The 21,192-nt window shown below is 50.6% G+C and overlaps 1 protein-coding gene across 1 annotated transcript in view; it reads left to right on the top strand.

The window, feature by feature from the left end:
• Window positions 1-15,802, top strand: part of LOC119172945 (neprilysin) — a 91,910-nt gene extending 76,108 nt beyond the window's left edge. The window contains exon 8 of the mRNA XM_037424085.2: window positions 14,889-15,802. Within this exon, the coding sequence (XP_037279982.2) occupies window positions 14,889-15,224 (336 nt within the window). The 3' untranslated portion in view covers window positions 15,225-15,802. The remainder of the gene's footprint in view (window positions 1-14,888) is intronic.
• The last annotated feature ends 5,390 nt before the right edge of the window (window positions 15,803-21,192 follow it).

A 21,192-nucleotide genomic window follows, 5' to 3' on the forward strand; every position in this document is an offset into this window, starting at 1 on the left:
TTGATGACAATACGAGCAGTGCACAACCCGGTCGGGCGAATTGGACTGTCATTAGCACCGCATAACATGGGACCGGCATAAGGAGTTTGCACTTTACGCAGGCGAAAACACAATTCACGATCAATTACCGAAATTGCGGCTCCAGTGTCTATAAGGGCGTCAACAAAAACACCTTCCACAGAAACAGGCAGTAAATTAGCTGGACGAGACGGAGGAGTTGTAGCGTTCCGACGACAAGCAGTTTCCCCTCCAAAAACTGCACCTTCTAGTTTTCCGAGTCCCGAGAGATCGGAGCGGGACGCAAGGGTGATGACGTACGCCGAAACGGTGACGGAGAACGGCGGCGAGATGAACGAGACGGATGAGGCCCAGCATGAGACCGTGGAGGGGAGGGCGACTGACGGAAGGTGGATGGATACGGTGCGGGATCATATTCATCGGGTCTCGGGGAAAAGTCTCTCTCGTAAGCTGAGTAACCACGTCGTTCATCCTGCTGACGGCGGCGGCAGAAACGGGATATATGACCCCTTATGCCACAGTAGAAGCAGATGGGGCGGGGGGGACGCCATGTAGAATAGTGGCGTAGCCTTGGCGCTTGCGTTGTCATCGCAGCCACATGGTCGCATCCGACGTCCGCAGGCACGGTTGGAACTGGTGCAGGGACCCGCGATGCAACTTCTGCGTACGAAGGCACTGGGAAGCGCACAGGAGACGGGGCATGTGCAGCGCTTGTCATTGATGCCAGTTCGTCCTTGATTATCTCTCGCAGGTTGGGAGGAGGTGTGTGGACAGACGCAACGGTATGGTTGCCTGGAATAAGGCCGTGAAGTTCTTCTCTGACAATTGTGCGGATAAGGGCCCGCAATTCATGCTCTTTGGTAAAGCGAGCGTCGCAGGAGGCGTGTGGAAAGCGCATGGAATGAAGCGCGTCCAGGCGTTGGCATGTAGTGATGACGTCCCGGACGGTAGTCGGGTTCTGAATCACGAGAGCATTGAAGGCCACAGAGTTGATGCCTTTCAGTAGATGTCGGACGCGATCGGCCTCCGTCATGTCATTTTGTGCTCGGCGACAGAGAGCCAGAATATCTTCAATGTAGGACGTATACGATTCGTCGTCCCCTTGAATGCGGGTTGCGAGCTTCTGTTTCGCTACTACAGAACATCCTGCAGATGTGCCAAATACCTGACGGAGATGCCCCGTGAAGGCCGACCAATTGGAGAAGTCGCTCTCGTGGTTGTAATACCAGGTTTTAGCGACGCCATCGAGGTAAAAAGGAACGTAGCGCAGTTTGTGCGCCTCGTCCCAGTAATTACAAACGCTGGTTCGATCATAACTGTCGAGCCATTCTTCGACGTCTTCGTTGCGAAGGCCGGAAAATACCGGAGGGTCTCGATGAGAGGTACTCACGGTGTAGTGATGAAGCCTAAGTGGCTGAGAAGGAGCGGTTGCAGCAGTGGGCGGGTTGGGTTCTGCCATTGCTGTTGCTTGAGGACACAACCGTCGACCAGACCGGAGCTCCAGGGGTGACGGGTAGAGCAGGAGGACGTGAAAACCAAAGCACGCTCCACCACTTATGAGACCACGTCCGGTACGGCAGCAACCAGGTTATCCTTCTTTAATCCAGGCGCACGAGCCAGAGAGCCAGCCCGCGTGACATACGATGATGATCACTACAATGGTTTGGTGATGCAGATGAAGATGAAGTACATAGTCAGCGCTCACAATATATATATATATATATATATATATATATATATATATATATATATATATATATATATATATATATATATAATGTTACGAGTAACTTATTTAATGATCTATTTACAGCGCACAGATCTCGACGAGTAAGATGGCGCCAGACCAGCATCCAACGGAAAAACCCACTTCGTCCTCCTCTTTCTTGCAGCCGTGTTTAGCGGCTGTTTTGTATCATAACCCCCGGCGGTAGAAGCACCGTCCCGGTGCTAAATTTACGCAGATGATGTCGAATGGGGGTTATAGGGCTTTAGCCGAGCCACGTGAACAATGTCGCTCGGAGCTGACGATGACTTTGTTGGATCAGTTGGAACAATCTGGTACGTGACGTCTGTCACTTGGCGAACGATACGGAATGGTCCAGTGTAGGGCGACAACAGTTTTTCAGACAGTCCCACACGCCGAGTAGGTGACCAGAGGAGCACGAGAGAACCCGGAGAAAAGTGCACGTCCCTACGGTGAGAATTGTAGAGCTGTTGTTGGCGCGCCTGTGAAGCCTGCAGACGGTTACGGGCGACTTGGCGCGCGTGGTCGGCGCGGGCAATGGCTTCACGAGCATATTCAGTGGCCGCAGGTAGTAACGTGTCTAAAGGTAAAGTTGGGTCCCGGCCATATAGTAGATAGAAGGGCGAATATCCGGCAGTGTTGTGACGAGATGAGTTGTAGGCGAACGTCACATACGGCAAATGAATGTCCCAATCATGGTGGTCTGGCGCAACGTATTTGGCAAGCATATCGGTTAGGGTCCTGTTAAGGCGCTCCGTGAGGCCATTTGACTGGGGATGGTACGACGTAGTAAATTTGTGCTTGGTATGACAAGACCTCAGGATTTAATGAACGACAGCTGATAAGAACGTGCGGCCGCGGTCGGTGAGAAGTTGACGGGGAGCACCGTGCACTAATATTATGTCGTACAGCAGAAAGTCCGCAACGTCGGTAGCGCAGCTGGTCGGGAGTGCTCGTGTGATTGCGTACCGCGTCGCGTAGTCCGTGGCAACAGCAATCCATTTATTTCCGGCTGTGGAGAGTGGAAAAGGGCCCAACAGGTCGAGACCAACTCGAAAGAAAGGCTCGTTGGGAACGTCGATCGGCTGAAGGTAGCCGGCTGGGAGGGCAGACGGCGTTTTGCGACGCTGACAGGGCTCACAAGCGGCGACATAGCCTCGAACAGAGCGGGCAAGTCCAGGCCAAAAAAACCGACGTCGTACTCGATCGTACGTGCGAGAAACGTCCAAATGGCCCGTTATGGGAGCTTCATGGAGTTGATGCAGGACAGAGGAACGCAGGTGCGCTGGGATGTCAGGAAGTAAGTCTGATCCGAAGGAATCAAGGTTTCGGCGATATAGGATCCCGTCTTTCACCAAAAACATTCGTAGGGACGGGTCGCGTGGCGTTGACTCCAGTTTGTCAATGATGGCTCGTAAAGAAGCATCCCGACGTTGCTCTTCGCCAATGTTTAACAGCTGCGACACGGAAAAAACGTCCGTGATAGTGTCGGTATCGGTTGCTTCGTCAACAGGGTAGCGGGATAAACAATCCGCCTCCTGATGTAATCGCCCTGTTTTGTACATTACAGAGAACGTGTACTCTTGAAGGCGTAGAGCCCAACGAGCGAGACGTCCCGTGGGGTCCTTCAGGGAGGCTAGCCAGCAGAGCGCGTGATGATCCGTGACAACACGGAATGAGCGCCCGTACAGGTATGGGCGAAACTTGGCGACTGCCCATACAAGGGCGAGGCACTCGCGCTCCGTGATGGAATAGTTGCGCTCGGCTGGAGATAGTAGTCGACTTGCGTAGGCTATAACACGGCCGTGTCCGCGTTGTTGCTGCAATAGCACAGCTCCTATGCCGTGTACACTGGCGTCCGTGTGAACCTCGGTTGGGGCTAATGGATCAAAGTGAGCCAAGATTGGTGGCGTTGTAAGCAGTGTCGTAAGTTGCGAAAACGATGAAGCTTGATCATGGCCCCAGGTAAACGAGGCGTCTTTCTTCAAGAGGTCTGTGAGTGGGCGTGCAATGGTCGCAAAGTCCTTAACAAAGCGTCTGAAATACGAGCACAACCCCACGAAACTGCGGACATCCTTATATATATATATATATATATATATATATATATATATATATATATATATATATATATATATATATATATATATATATATTGTGAGCGCTGATTGTGTTGCTCATCATTTTCACTTTCACCTGCGCATACAAAGCACCGTGATCATCATCATCGTAGCGGCTCGCTGCTTGTTCGGTTGCTGGCTCGCGCGTCTGGGTTGACAATAAAACGGTCGCTCCCTCGTACCTGACGTCGTCTCACAAGTGGTGGAGCGTGCTGTGATTCCCAAGTCCTCGTGCACTACCGGTCACCCCTGGAGCTCCGATCAGGTCGACGGCTGTGCTTGCCAACAGTGATGGCGCAAAACGACCCACCCCCTACCGCCTTCTTCGCACCACCCGCTCAGCCTGCTGGGCCTCACCACACCGTGAGTACCTCGCAACGAGACCCTCCAGTGTTTTCTGGCCTTCGCGGTGAGGACGTAGAAGAATGGCTGGACAGTTACGACCGTACCAGTGCTTGCAATTACTGGGATGAGGCACATAAGCTGCGCTATGTACCCTTTTATCTGAAGGAGGTTGCTAAGACGTGGTATCATAACCACGAACGCGACTTTCCTGATTGGTCAGCATTCACGGTGCAGCTGCGTCAAATATTCGGCACTTCTACAGGACGCTCTGAGGTAGCTAAACAGAAGCTCGCTACCCGCATCCAGGGGCCTGACGAATCGTACACATCGTACATTGAAGACGTTCTGGCCCTCTGCCGCCGCGCCCAAAAGGACATGCCGGAGGCCGATCGTATTCGGCAAGTAATGAAAGGCATCAACTCCGTCGCCTTTAATGCTCTTGTCATGCAGAGCCCGACAACAGTTCAGGACATTATTACCACCTGCCAGCGCCTGGACGCACTTTACTCAATGCGCCTTCCACACGCCTCCTATGACACTCGTCTTACTGGCGAGCATGAGCTGCGAGCTCTAATTCGCACCATAGTGAGAGAGGAACTTCACAGCCTTGTTCCTGCCAGCGCACCGACTTCACCTGCCCGCTCACCCCCTCCTAACCTGCGGGAAATTATAAAGGACGAATTGGCGTCGATGACGAGCGTCGCACGTGCCCCGCCTCCTGTGCCCTTACATGTGCCTACGTATGCCGAAGTCGTGTCACGGCCTCCTCCACCTACTCCACCTGTAACTACGGACGTCGTATACGACCATTTGGCCGCGATGGCAGCCAAGGCACCACTACAACCACACTTCCCTGCCTGGCGCCCTACGCGCCCCGTCTGTTACTACTGTGGCATAAGAGGACATATCTCCCGCTTTTGCCGTCGGCGCCAGCAAGATGAACGACGAGGTTATTCTTCGTACGAGAGTGACCGGGCTGCGAGGTCTGACCCCTACGTTCCAGGAACCTACATTCCCTCGTCACGACGTTCGCCTTCGCCTCCTTTGTCCCACGGTGAACCTCGTTCTTCCCGCTCACCCCGCCGTCGTTCACCATCGCCCTTCCGCCGTACTACTTCGCCTTTACGTTCTGCCCTGATGCCCCTCGACAGCCACTCGGAAAACTAGCAGCTGCAGTTTTTGGAGGAGAAACTGCCTGTCGTCGAAGTGTCCCAATTCCTCCTGCGCGCCCTGCAAATTTACTAACTGTTTGTGTAGAAGGCATTTCGGTTGACGCACTCGTGGACACTGGAGCAGCCATTTCGGTCATTGATCGCGAACTATGTCATCGTCTACGAAAAGTGCAAACTCCATATGTTGGTCCGGTGTTATGTGGTGCTAATGAAAATAGAATTTACCCTATTGGACAATGCACTGTTCGTGTTCTGATCGACGGAATTCGTCACCATATACAATTGGCTGTGCTTTCTTCATGTGCTCATCCGATTATATTGGGCTGGGACTTCCTGTCAGCCGCTTCCGCTGTCATTTCGTGTGGTCCGCCCGTTATTCGCATTACGGACACTGAAAATTCTAGTGCTTACGATTTTTCGTCGCCTCACCTTGTTGCAGCTGCAGACTTTGTACTGCCCCCGGCCCAAGAACGTATCCTCACCATTAGATCCAGCGACACCATTGACGGTGACGCAGTGGTTGTCCCCGATCAGCGCTGCATTTTCCGAGGAATCGCCATCGCATGTTGTCTAGTGCGGTTTTCGCGTGGTCATGCCAGTCTCACCGCCTACAACACGACAACAGAGCCACAACTACTGCCAGAGGGGTCCACTGTTGCCAGCCTTATCGACATAGCACCGGTATGTGTCGTCACTGTATCGTCTCCGCCGTCAGTCGCTAAGTGTACGCCACCAGGAGGCTCATCTAATGCGCTTAAAGCCACTTTGAGTCCATATCTCACTCCAACGCAAACTAATGACTTAATGGCCCTTTTAACAAAACACAAGACTTGTTTTGACGTTTGTTCGGATGGCTTAGGTCAAACTACGGTGACCTCTCATCACATCGCCACAGACGGTTCTCGTATTATCCGCCGTCGCCCTTACCGCGTGTCGTCTTCAGAACGCAAGGTCATCGAGGAACAAGTCAATGACATGCTCGCACGCAACGTTATCAGACCTTCCACAAGCCCTTGGTCTTCTCCTGTTGTCCTAGTTAAGAAAAGGGACGGATCAGTGCGATTTTGCGTTGATTACAGGGCACTAAACAAAATTACGCGCAAGGATGTATATCCTATGCCTCGAATTGACGATGCACTTGACACCTTACAGGGTGCAGAATATTTCTCAAGTCTCGACCTACGATCTGGGTATTGGCAGATCCCGATGCATGAGTCTGATAAAGAGAAGACAGCGTTTGCTACTCCTGATGGTCTCTTCGAATTCAATGTGATGCCTTTTGGGCTCTGCAATGCCCCAGCCACATTTGAGCGGATGATCGATACGGTGCTGCGTGGCCTAAAATGGAAGACCTGTCTTTGTTACCTGGATGACATCGTCATCTTTTCATCCAGCTTCTCGCAACACCTAGAACGTCTAGACGAGGTGCTCACATGTCTAGCCAAAGCCGGTCTCCAGCTAAATACCAAGAAGTGTCGGTTTGCGAGCCGCAGCATCAAAGTGTTAGGCCACGTTGTCAGCAAGCTTGGCATCGAACCTGATCCCGACAAAGTGGCCGCTGTGCTGCACTTTCCTAAGCCCACCACGCTCAAAGACCTTCGCAGCTTCCTCGGCTTAGCCTCTTACTTCCGCCGTTTTGTCCGTGATTTTGCCACTATCGCGGCTCCTCTTCACAAACTCCTGACCGCAAGTGCATCATTTCTTTGGACAGATGACTGTGAAGCTGCTTTCCAGACCCTGAAGCGATGCCTCACGTCAGGGCCAGTTCTTCGCCATTTTGATCCCACAGCCCCTACTATATTACACACTGACGCAAGTGGGCACGGAATCGGCGCTGTTCTGCTGCAGCGTGACCAGGCTTCACAAGAGCAAGTCGTGGCTTACGCGAGCCGTACTCTCTCCCCAGCGGAACGCAATTACAGCATCACTGAACAGGAATGTCTCGCTATCGTATGGTCCGTGCAAAAATTTCGCCCCTATTTGTATGGCCGCCGCTTCACGATCGTCACGGATCATCATGCGCTCTGTTGGTTGTCATCATTAAAAAACTTGTCAGGACGCCTCGGTCGTTGGGTGCTCCGACTGCAGGAGTATGACTACAGTGTCACATACCGGTCGGGCCGCAAACACCAAGATGCCGACGCTTTGTCACGCTGTCCGCTATTGCAAAATCATGACGCATCTACCTGCTGCGCAGCACCTCCCAGCCAAGAGACCACGCAGATGACCAGTCTTAGTCCCATCGAGCCCACTGCACCGGATGACTTCCTTCAATCCGCAGACCTCACCTCGCTCCAACGTGCAGACACATACTGCCGTACAATCATCGATCGGCTCACCGGCTCATCTCGTGCTCCCAACAGCCGCTTGCGACGACAACTCACGCGTTTCAAACTTCATGACGGAACGCTACTTCGACAAACTTACCATCCTCTCGGTAGCCGATGGGTCCCGGTCATACCTCGCTCACTTCGACTCCAAGTCTTAGAAGCCTTTCATGACGACCCGACGGCTGGCCACTTGGGTTTTCATAAAACCTACGATCGCATTAAGACTCGCTGCTTCTGGCCTGGCCTCTCCACTAGTGTTTCCAGGTACGTCACTTCCTGTTCATCATGTCAACACCGAAAACGTTCGACATCTCTTCCCGCCGGCCCTCTACAGCCTCTCCCGTGCCCATCCGCTCCCTTCGAGTTCGTCGGCATAGACTTATACGGACCCCTTCCGCTTACCGCCGCCGGTCACCGCTGGATTGTTACTGCCGTAGACCATCTTACTCGCTACGCTGAGACGGCAGCTCTTCCTACTGGAGCTGCCAGCGAAGTAGCCGACTTTGTTCTGCGTGCCATTATCCTGCGCCACGGCGCCCCTCGTGTTCTCCTGAGTGACCGTGGCAAGACATTTCTTTCTCGTGTGCTCGCTGAAGTTTTACAGGCCTCTGACACAATCCATAAGACCACCTCGGCATATCATCCGCAAACCAATGGTCTTACTGAGCGTTTTCATAGAACTTTGTCAGACATGATCTCTATGTATGTCCAACCCGATCACAAGAACTGGGACACAATACTACCTTTCGTCACGTTTGCCTATAACACTGCCATACAACGCACTACAAGCTACAGCCCGTTTTTTCTTGTGTATGGCCGTGCACCATCTTTTGTTCTAGACACCAGCTTTTTGTCCACGCCTTCTGTCCCATCTGCGTCCCTTCCGGAAGAATTCGCTGCCCGTGTCAACCACTGCCGCACAATCGCCCGCGCCAACACCTCTACCATTCAGGCCCAGCGAAAAGTTCGTTGTGATGCGACACGTCGAGTTGTGTCATTCTACCCAGGCGACGAAGTGCTCCTCTGGACACCTGTTCGCACACCCGGCCTCTGTGAAAAATTCATTCACAGATACCTGGGTCCTTACACCGTGCTTGAACGAACATCGGCCGTAAATTATCGCGTCGCGCCGGTTACTTCGGCTTCTGATCGCCGTCGTCGCGGGACCGAGATCGTCCATGTGTCTCGCCTGAAACCTTATATCCAGCGCTCATACACTTACTAAATGAACGTCTTGCAGACCGCTTTCGTGTAGGGGGGAAATAGTGTGAGCGCTGATTGTGTTGCTCATCATTTTCACTTTCACCTGCGCATACAAAGCACCGTGATCATCATCATCGTAGCGGCTCGCTGCTTGTTCGGTTGCTGGCTCGCGCGTCTGGGTTGACAATAAAACGGTCGCTCCTTCGTACCTGACGTCGTCTCACAATATATATATATATATATATATATATATATATATATATATTGTAATGAATTAATGAATATAAATAACAGACGCTCTGCTGGCAATGAAGAAGACGACAATGATCGGTGGCTGCAGTGGTAGCTCGCGCACGCTGTTCGCCATTAGCCAGACCTGCCTGTTAAAGCTCAATTTGCCAAGCTGCGTCTGAACGTTTCTCCACGTGCAACACCTCTATTTTAAGTGGTGGTGGAGCCAAGGTTCCCATCAACCTGGAACTTCGCAATCGGACGCTACCCTCACCGTTCACCATGACTGCTCCTGGCCCTTCTCAAGCTGCCTTACCAACGACAGTCTACTGTACTGGCGTGCCTCGGCAACGCGACCCACCAATTTTTCGCGGCAACGACGAACAAGACGTCGAGGACTGGCTCGTCGAGTACGAAATCGTAAGCGCTTCCAACAAGTGGAACGCCTGCGACCAGCTTACAAACGTGCGCTTTTACCTCGATGATGTGGCCAGCCTCTGGTTCAAAAACCACGAAGGCGAAATCACAACCTGGTCCGCCTTCAAGACCACCATCGCCGCGGTCTTCGGTCGTCCCGCCGTGCGCCGGCTTCGCGCGGAACAGCGTCTCCGTAGTCGAATCCAGCGCAGGGACGAGACCTTTACAAGTTACATTGAAGATGTCTTGTCTCTTTGCAAGCGCGTCGATGAATCTCTAACCGAACGCGACAAAATCAAGCACATCATCAAAGGAGTTGACGACAATACCTTCCAGATGCTCGTCGCTCGGAATCCACAGACCATCACCGATGTTGTCCAGCTCTGTCAGGAGTACGACGAGTTGCGTAAGCAGCGTGTCTCGACGCGCAGGGCCGCTGAAGATACGGCTGAAGTTTCCGCCCTCGTGCACGATGTCGCTGCTGATCACACCGCCTTACTGCCCCACATCAAACAGTTCATTCGTGAAGAAGTTGCGCGTCAGCTTTCTCTTGTGGGCGAAGCATCCGCGCCAGTGACATCGTAAGACCCACGTCTACGCCAGGTCATTGAGACACAGGTCACGCAGGCACTGCCTCCATCGCCATCTGTCCCTACGCCGCTGACCTACGCTGCCGTCGTTGCTAGACCCCCAGCCCCACCTGTCTCTGGCGCATACAGGGGCACCGGGTCCTCCTATCCTACGACGCTGCCTACATACACGGCACCCCATCCCGTTTCGCCCCCTGCACCTTCTGTCGTTAACCCATGGCGCACCTTGGATAATCGGCCCATATGTTTCGCATGTGGTTTCGTCGGACATATAGCACGCTACTGTCGCCGTCGTAAATTCCAGCCTCCAGACCATGGGAATTCTGCAAATTACCAGGCTGCCCAGAATCCCCGGCGACCATCTTCTCCTATCACCGACTCATTGTCCCCACGACGCCCTGTCGATTCTCGCCGGTCATTACCGCCCCGTCGCCGATCTGTCTCCCCGATGCTTCGGCGCACGAGCCCCGCTCGAGAGGAAAACTGACAGCCGCAGTTCCGGAGGCAAGAACTGCGTCGTCGTCAAACTTTCTAAGACCTCCTCTTTGTCCGACCAACGAAATTGATGTGCTAGTAGAAGGTGTTGCTGTACGTGCACTTGTCGACACAGGCGCCGTCGTTTCTGTAATTAGTGAAAAACTGTGTCGCGATTTGAGAAAAGTTACAACGCCGCTTACGAATCTTGCTCTGCGTACAGCCACCTCCCATTTCATCGCGCCGACAGCTCAGTGCACAGCACGCGTTCTTATTCAAGATGTTTGGTACGCCGTCAACTTTGTTGTTCTCCCACGTTCATCTTACGACGTCATACTAGGATGGGATTTCCTTTCTACCCATCAGGCCCTCGTCGACTGCGCTCGTGCTGAACTCACGTTGACGAATCCGTGTCTTGATATCGACCACCACAGTCCCTCCAAAGTCTTTGCCGCAGCTGACGTCCGCATCGCGCCGTTGTCCGCCGTCCTAGTGCCTGTGTTTTCTCCTGCTGCCACTAACTCGACGCTCCTGTTCCAGCCAACTATAGCTAGTGTGCAACACCGAACCATCGTCCTCCCGTTTGCCGTCATCAACTTTTCCAATGGTTCGGCGGTACTTTACGCGTGCAACGTTTCTGCATGTCCGTACATCTTGCTACGCGGCGAATGTGTGGGAAGCCTCGAGACCTTAAAAATTATTTTCGAAGACCCGATCTATCCAGACAAGCCATTTTTACCGACTTGTGCCATTACACCCGCAACGGACGCTAATGAACCTATAGATGTATTCCGCAGGTCCATTGATTGTAACCTCACCCCTGGGCAGCAGGAACAGCTGATCAAGCTCCTACAGCGTTTTCGAGCCTCGTTTGACGACAATCAGCCTTCCTTAGGTCGAGCGTCATCTGTTGTTCACCGTATAGATACCGGTCAAGAGACGCCAATACGGCAGCGTCCATATCGTGTGTCGACTACCGAACGCCGTGCCATCAATGAACAGGTTGACGACATGCTGACACGTGGCATAATCGAACCGTCAAGCAGTCCCTGGGCCTCTCCAGTTGTGTTGGTGAAGAAGAAGGACGGATCCATCAGGTTTTGCGTGGACTACGGGCGTCTCAACCGAATCACGCGCAAGGATGTCTATCCGCTGCCACGCATTGACGATGCCTTGGACTGCCTACAGGGAGCCGAATTTTTCTCTTCTTTAGATCTGCGCTCTGGATACTGGCAGGTACCCATGGCAGAGGCCGATCGTGAAAAAACTGCTTTCATCACGCCCGACGGGCTTTACGAATTCACAGTCATGCCCTTCGGCCTCTGCAACGCACCAGCTACTTTCGAGCGGATGATGGACTCTATCCTTCGAGGCCTCAAATGAAACGTTTGCCTTTGTTATTTAGATGACATTGTCGTCTTTTCAACCGATTTTGCAACCCATTTAACCCGCCTCGAGAAAGTACTCGCGTGTATTTCTGCCGCGGGGCTGCAACTGAATCTGAAGAAGTGCCATTTCGCTGCTCGAAAGCTTACGATCCTTGGCCACGTGGTTTCAAAAGACGGCATTCTTCCTGACCCTGCCAAACTTACAGCCGTTTCAGCGTTTCCCAAACCGACCATCATGAAAGAGCTCCGAAGCTTCATAGGCCTTTGCTCTTACTTCCGGCGCTTCGTCCGCAATTTCGCGACAATCATCGCTCCTTTGACCAAGCTCCTCGCCGGCTCTAGAGACCTTTCCGCCTGGTCTGCCACCTGTGACGATTCTTTCAATAAACTGCGCCGCCTCCTCACGTCGCCGCCTATTCTGCGACACTACGACCCATCGGAACCCACAGAGATCCACACCGACGCTAGTGGTGTCGGGCTAGGCGCTATTCTTGCACAGAAGAAAGACGGCTTCCAAGAGTACGTAGTTGCCTACGCAAGCCGAACCCTTAGCAAAGCCGAAACCAACTATTTAGTCACTGAAAAGGAATGTCTCGCCATTATTTGGGCGATAGAGAAATTTCGACCTTACGTGTAAGGGCGCCCTTTTGACGTCGTGACTGACCACCACGCCCTCTGCCGGTTATCGTCACTGAAGGATCCAAGCGGTCGCCTCGCCCGATGGGCATTACGCCTCCAAGAATATAACATTCACGTGGTCTATCGCTCCGGCCGGAAACATTCGGACGCAGACGCCCTATCCCGTTCGCCGCTACCCCCTGACCCGGACTGCTGCGAAAGTCTAACCTGTGATGCCACTGCCGTCACCATCGCCGAGATGCCATCTGAGCAACGCAAGGACCCTTGGGTTGCTTCGATTCTAGACATCCTGGCTGGGCACACGGCTTCCCCCCCTTCTCGCACATTGCGTCGGCAAGTCGAGCACTTCGCCACTCGCGACGTTGTGCTGTACCGACGCAACTACGCACCCGGTGGACGTCAGTGGCTACTCGTGATTCCACGTCATCTGCGATCCGAAATTTGTTCCACGTTTCATGACGACCCCCAATGTGGCCACGCAGGTTTCTTGAAGACTTATTCTCGCATACGTCTCCGATATTACTGGCGTGGCATGTATCGTTTTATACGACAATACGTTCGGGCCTGCTCGACGTGCCAGAGACGAAAAACTCCCCCTTGTCACGCCAGCGGTACCTTGCTACCCTTACCATGCCCGTCCCGACCATTCGACCGCGTCGGCATCGATATCTACGGTCCCCTTCCCAACACCGCTGACGGTAACCGCTGGATCATAGTTGCCGTCGACCATCTCACACGGTATGCCGAAACTTCATTCCTTCCCTCGTCTACAGCAAAGGACGTTGCGACTTTCGTTCTTCACAACATCGTATTACGGCATGGAGCACCTCGGGATTTACTGAGTGATCGTGGTCGCGTATTCTTGTCAGACGTCATCACAGCATTGCTGCGTGAGTGCCACGTCGTTCACCGCACTACAAGCGCCTATCATCCCCAGACCAATGGAATGACAGAGCGCTTCAACCGCACCCTTGGTGACATGCTGTCTATGTATATCTCGTCAGACCACTCCAATTGGGACCGAGTGCTCCCGTTTATCACGTTCGCTTATAATACCGCCATTCAAAGCACTACTGGGTTCTCTCCTTTTTTCCTCCTTTACGGACGCGAACCTTCTTGCACTATGGACACCATCCTTTCGTACAAACCTGACTCCTCAGAGTCCACGACCTTGTCTCAAGCCGCTACATACGCTGAAGAATGCCGCCAACTTGCAAGATCATTCACAACTCAAGACCAAGGACGCCAAAAACACCACCATGACGCATCAAATAACACTACTTCCTACGATCCAGGTTCACTCGTCTGGCTGCATGTCCCTTCGGCTACACCTGGCCTTTCTACCAAGTTGGTCCCCAAGTATCACGGCCCATATCGTGTGCTACAAAAAACGTCACCGGTGAATTACCTCATCGAGCCACTGGAACCATCTTCTGACCAACGTCGTCGTGGCCAGGAAATTGTCCACGTCTCGAGACTTAAGCCCTGCTACGACCCTCCCGTGTTTACTTGTCCATAGGTCGCCAGGATGGCTCCTTATTTCGCGGGGAGTAATTGTAATGAATTAATGAATCTAAATAACGGACGCTCTGCTGGCAATGAAGAAGACGACGATGATCGGTGGCTGCAGTGGTAGCTCGCGCACGCCGTTCGCCATTAGCCAGACCTGCCTGTTAAAGCTCATTTTGCCAAGCTGCGTCTGAACGTTTCTCGACGTACAACACCTCTATTTTAATATATATATATATATATATATATATATATATATATATATATATATATATATATATATATATATATATTTGTGTGTGTGTGTGTGTGTGTGTGTGTGTACTGTCCACAGCTGCGAATCGAACCTGGGTCTTTCGACTGAGAAATGAGCATTCTATACCCCTCGACCACTTCGACGGAGCCGCGTGGAAATTTTAAAACAACGACGCATTGCAGACTACCGATCGCAGCGCCACAAGCAGATTGACCCTTTTTGGGCTTCACATTTAGTGCATTGGTGCTGCGGCCGTTCCGAGCACTTCCCTGTTCTAGAACACTCTACTATCTTATTTCGACGACATTTGTAGTGAAGCACGCAGATACGCGGCGAATCATTTTACCATAGTACGCCATTTTGCTTCACTGGAAAATGAAAACAGAAGGAGTCGCCTCACGCTGAGTCGGCTCATTAAACAACTCCTTACTACAAACGCCCCTTCGCAGGTTGAACAGCAGCTCCTCTCATCTGAGCCCGGCGTAGGTCAGGATCCCGAAAACTTGGCCGACTTCTCTGGAGCCCCGCTGGCATACGACGCCTTCCAGTCGCTGCCCAGCCGCAGGCGCGCTCTCACGGTGGCCGGCTTCAGCTCCGCGCAGCTCTTCTTCATCGGCCACTGCGTCAAGTGGTGCCGATCGCTGACCGGGCACCGGAGCCATGGATACGCCCGGGGTCGCTCGCGCTGCATCGTGCCACTCATGCACATGCCCCAGTTCTCGGAGGCCTTCGGGTGTAGCGAGAGCGATTACATGAACCCGGAGCGCAAGTGCTCTTTCTGGTAGACCGAACCTAGCGACGACTTTTGTGTGCTTCAATCTGCGTGCTTCACCTAAGGCGCTTCGGACTACAGGCTAAAGTAATTTCCTTCGAGACGAACTATATACGGCAGGAGTGGAACAGTGTAGTGTATTGCTGAAATGTTCTTACAGATGATACGCGGACAGGGCCGCAACTGTGCATCGTGTTACGGCTTCCTAAAGAGCGGCAACATTGTGTCTACAATAGGAGAATTGTGGTATTGCTTAGTTAAATAATTATGCATACGTGATCAAAGACTTCTTTAAGGTAGGCTACATGGCCGCAACGGAAGTTGCGCTCAGTAGCGCTACATTATTTTTCAACGTAGAAAGTTATTTATATATACGAGCATAAAGCAGTTTTTCGCAATAATAGCTAATAATAACGTAGTGAGGGACCATGACTCTCGCACGGCTTCTCAGTGAGAGCTTGCTTTTTTTACATGATGTAGAGTATGAAAGTTCTCAACGGTGCACGCATATATTACGTATATATTTTCGCTGTACTACTCATCAGTGTTATATCACGTGACATCAGCCAATAGAAGTGTTTGAAGACACAAGCCTATAGGACTCTCTATCACTGCCATGGCGACGTGCGTGCTCTAGAAGCAGCACAGCGACAACTCAAGCGCACCTCGTGGTTTTCGCATAATTTCGAAACATCACCTTGATTATTGTTCTCAACTTTAATCACAATTTGAGAGCATGGCTTCTTGGCGCTCTCTGTGATACATGGCATTGAACGTTAACAAGAACCTCACAAAGGACAACTCGCCCTACTACCTCTGTTTACTTCACTTCAAGTTTTCACTTTTCATCTGCCAGTACTTACGTATAGTCGGGTGTCCTGACTGATAACAATTTATCATGAAGTACTCGTGTTGACGACGTGATCAACAATGCGAACAGCACTATTGGTTTTTCGCGTCGTAACCTTACCTCAGTTAATTTATATTTCATTTGCACTTTACCTACACCTCAACAAGGCTTTGCATAAGGGGTAGACATCGATCTCAACCTAACGCAAATAGTGATAGCCTTCTGTAGACGAAAAGTTATGTTTGGCAAAAGGAACAATTGTGTAAACAGAATACGCGAATTATTTCTCAAGGCTGACCCCAATTTCCTTGAAGCTTATTCATAAAACTGCTGCAAGCTTTACAACTCGAGGACGTGTCTTCAATCTGAAATCATCACAACTGTACTTCTAAAAACGCCCTAGGAGCAATCCACGATCGTTCATCTCGGTTCATTACTTGTAGTTATTTTCGCACCATTATTATTACTTCAAAAAAGATTTCTTTTGGCCTTCCCAACTTTCCTATCACTAGGAAGGAGGCCCAACTCTGTCTCTTTCATAAAACATTTATTGCACAAATCATGAACAGCAACAGATTTATCCACAACACCTCCTTATTTTTCTTGCCGCCTCGACAATAACTTCGATGTGCACGTATTATTTTGACTGGCCAATACGTAGTTCCTCTCGTATCACCAGAATGTAATCGCTTCCCCGCCGTCATCGGCAGCAGCCTCGATTCTTATGCATCAGGCAAAACTTCCATTTTGAGCTTGTAACGCCAGCCCACTCCGCAAATGGCATTTGTTGGATCCATCTTGCACCCTGAGAGCAAACGGACGCAGTATGCACATGGTGCTCTGGCGAACACGCATACTCGTATTAGCACATTTTACACAACGGTGAGGATACCAGCCGAGTTTTACAGATAACTGCAGTAACATGACGAGAAGCACACTGAACTTCAATGTAACGCCGACCAGGCAAGTAGCAAGAACATTTTTTCGAGAGGGCGGTGGGGTAGCAAGGCCTAATTGTTCAAAAGAAAGTCTTTTTATGGCAAATAGAAAAAAAATCGCAGCATATCCACGGAGTGAATGATGGAGAGTGAAGCGAAGTATCCGTCCGTCCATTCGTTCTTGCTTCCGTCCGTCCATGCGTCCGTCTGTGTGACCGCCAGTGCGTCCATCCGCCCGTCCGTGCATGTGTCTGTTCGTGCGTCCGTTCTTGCGTTCGTCCATGCATCCGCCCCTGCGTCCGTCTGTGCGTCCATCCGTCCGTGCAGCCATTAGTGTGTCCGTCCATGCGTCTGTCTGTGTGTCCGTTCGTCCATCTACTCAACACTCTAGGTACCACTATCTCGCATCTTTTCATCATATATTCTCCATAGAAAAGCACCGCCATCCAGCGGAAATTCCAAGGACTAAGCGAGAGGTGGCACACGCACACTTTCTTACGCTTTGCGCTTCTTGTCTACTTCCCACCTTTAATCACCTCGATTTTATGGTATATACTAGTTCGCTGTATTCATGGCACCGATGCCCAACGCTCGCTAAGCCTTTCTAAAACCAAGGAGGTTACGCCCAGCGAGTATAACCTAGCAACTCTTTCTTGTGAGATAGTGCTAATTGTACATGGCAATGGCTGCTAACTGGGAATGAGAGATTAGTTAACGCGCACGCTGCGATTTTTTTATCGTTCAACAACGCACGGGAGAAATCTCCCGCCGGCTCCACCTTGCAAGTCAAAGCGTAAGACTGGTTACGCACTACGACTACGACGAGGGACCAACGGGTGCCACTTGAAGGAGCTTCGCCCCTGTAAAGTGGCCCAGGAATATAGAAGGTGCTGAATTATTAGAAAAAATGAGAACATAAAGCATTGCAGCGCAAGAGGCGAATTATTCAGCGATGGAAATATAATTTAGACACTGCTGTAAAACTAGTATGTGTGCGCCAGAGAGAATGTTTTTCTACCAAATAATATTGACCAAGAAGGGCCATACAGAGTCAGTAACGCGAAAACGAGTGACAACAAGGAAAAATATGGGGGGGGGGGGGAGATGGAAGGAAATTGGTCTTCTACTTACGCATGTGCGGCAAAAACCATATGTCTATATATCAGACGCACACATTCGGAAAAAACGATTTTATTGGATAACAAAGAACTAAAATGCGAATACTTCCCTGACACAGAAGAGGCAGAACGAAAGAGCGCCAGGACTATAGTTAGTGAGGATGGTGCACCAAAGGTGCTTGAAACATGTAGATTTAGCAAAATTATGACGGCGAGGTTCAGTGATTTAAAGCGGAGTCATTTATCAGAGTGCTTAAAAGCTAACATCAGGTGAAAGCACTAAGGCCTCGCAAGAACCTTTGCAAGCAAGGGTTCGCAGTGTAGTGCAATCGGATACAATTCTAGAGCAGCACCCCCTTTAAGAGGGTGCGCTACGAATTCAATGTGAAAATCATTTTTAATACAGCAGCATCGCTCAAAAAGTTCAAAGTATCTTTTTGTTTGACGAGTGGTTCATTAGCTAAAACATTGCAGGATGGAGCGGGACATTTCGACGGTATAGCTCAAAAAAGTGTTTTCTCTTCCCGCTTCTAACTCGCAGCATTGTAGCAGGACATGGAGCATGGTGAGTGCTTCCCCGCATCTACTGCACACTGGAGTATCTGTACCAGATAAGAAGAGGGGCCTGTGTGTGCCATACGTGTGCCCTATTTTTAGTCTGGTAAATATTATATCAGTTCACCTAGACTTTGTTGTTGGTGGCCAGCTACCAATGATTGGCTTAATTAGATGAAGCTTGTTTTGTGTCTGGCCATCCCACAAGCGTTGTCAGTACATTCTGAGTCGTTTTCGTAGATGCGGCTTCATATCCATTGCAGCGAAAGCTGCGGAAGAAGTGGCAGTGTCCGTACGGACAGATGTGTCCAACTGGTCAGCCAGCATGTGTCCTGTGATCTCCATGTGCCCTGGCACCCAGCATATGACTATCTGCTGATTGGAAGCGTAAATGGCGCACAGAAGAGAATAAAGCAATATAATCACCGGATTCTGTGAAATTTCAAGGCTCTTACGACGCTTAAAGAGTGTGTATATGATCGACCTCGGTACATTTATTATTTAAAGTATTCAGCAGCTTTGAATATTGCATAGGCTTCGGTTGTAAATATGCTTGTCTCTGGGTGGAAAACTCCGGCATCTGAGAAAGATGAGCTGATGACTGCGTAAGATACACCATCATGAGACTTAGATGTATCTGTGAAAAATTCAGGACACGAATATTTGTGCTGTAATTCTAAGAATGACATGTGAATATGTGCAGAAGGTGCATGTTTCGTAACTTCTACCGAATACAAATCACACTCTACAAGCTGCCACTGTCACGGTGGAGGCTGCACAGCAGGAGCCACTAGATAATGTTCGAAAAGTGCAACATCCATTTCCTGTGCCAGGCCTCTAACACGAAGCGAGTACGGAGTATTAGACATATCGCTTATGGTCGGACGTGCTGGATGTGCCTTGTTTCCACTTAAAAAAAAATGGCAGCATATCCACGGAGTGAATGATGGAGAGTGGGGCGAAGAATTCGTCCGTCCACTCGTTCTTGTTTCCGTCCGTCCATGCGTCCGTCAGCCCGTCCGTGCGTGCGTCTGTTCGTGCGTCCGTCCCTGCGTTCGTCCATGCAGCCGCCCCTGCGTCCGTTCATGCGTCAATCCATGCATCTGTCTATGTGTCCATTCGTCCATCTATTCAACACTCCAAGTACCACCATCTCGCATCTTTTCATCATATATTCCCCATATAGAAGCACCGCCATCCAGCGGACATTCCAAGGACTAAACGAGAGGTGGCACACGCACACTTTCTTACGGCTTGCGCTTCGGGTCCACTTCCCACCTTTAACCACCTCGAGTTCATGGTATATACTAGTTCACTGCATTCAGGGCACTGCGGCCGAGCGCTTGCTAAACCTTTCGAAAACCAAGGAGGTTACGCCGAGCGAGTATGACGTAGCAAACTTTTTCAGTCAGATAGTGCTCAATGTACATGCAAATGGCTGCTAATGGGAAATGAGAGGCGGAGAATTCGGCTTTTACTTTCTTACGGCTTGCACTTCGTATCTACTTCCCATTTTTAATTACCTCGAGTTCATTCATGGTATATACAAGTTCATTGTATTCATGGCACTGCGGCTCAACGCTCGCTAAACCTTTCTAAAGCTGAGGAGGTTACACCCAGCGAGTATAACGTAGCAACCCTTTCTTGTCAGATAGTGCTCAATGTACATGTCAATAACTGCTAATGGTGATTGCAGCCTGCGCGTTAACTAAAAGCCGAATGCTCCTGTCTCTAATTTCCCATTTGCAGCCATTGACATGTACAATGAGCACTATTTTTTATTGTTCAACAACGCACAGAAGAAGTCTCTTACCGGCACCACCTTGGAGGTCGAAATGTTATACTTGTTACATACTACGGGGGACGAACGGGTGGCGCTATAAGGAGTTTCGCCCCTAAAATACACCAGAGTTGTGTAAGTCCTCTGAAAGTGAAGCGACCATTCATTTGACTCTACATAAAGGCTCTGAACAGGGCTTGTTCTAAAAGCTCCCGTGGAGAGGCGAATGCCTAGATGGTGGATTGGATCAAGTATCTTCATTTTCTGGGTGTCGCGGACTGATAAATTGTGGCCCCATAATCCAAACGAGTACGTACAAGGCTTTTGTACAAATTCGGTTGGCACTTTTTGTCACTACCCTAGGTAGTGCGTGAGAGTACCTTTAGAATGTTCATAGTTTTCATGCATTTGTTTCTCGGAGATTTAACGTGCGGTACAAATGCAAGCTTTGCATCCAGAATCAGGCCTAGAAATTTATGCTCCACCACGACAGTCAGTTGGTGATCATGTATGCTATTTCGGGATTGAGGTGGAGGCTTCTCTTTCGAGAAAAAAGAACACAGGTGCTTTTTGTGGATTTAAAGAGAATCTGTTCTTATCTGCCCATTTGGACACATTGTTCAGCCCGAGCTGGACCTGCCGTTCACAAATCACGAGATTGCATGATTTGAATGTTATCTAGATGTCATCAACATATGTAGAATAAAACGTAGCTCGTGGGATACTCAGACGCAATGAGT

The sequence above is a fragment of the Rhipicephalus microplus genome, chromosome 4 (assembly GCF_043290135.1).
Source record: "Rhipicephalus microplus isolate Deutch F79 chromosome 4, USDA_Rmic, whole genome shotgun sequence".
Lineage (NCBI taxonomy): Eukaryota > Metazoa > Arthropoda > Arachnida > Ixodida > Ixodidae > Rhipicephalus > Rhipicephalus microplus.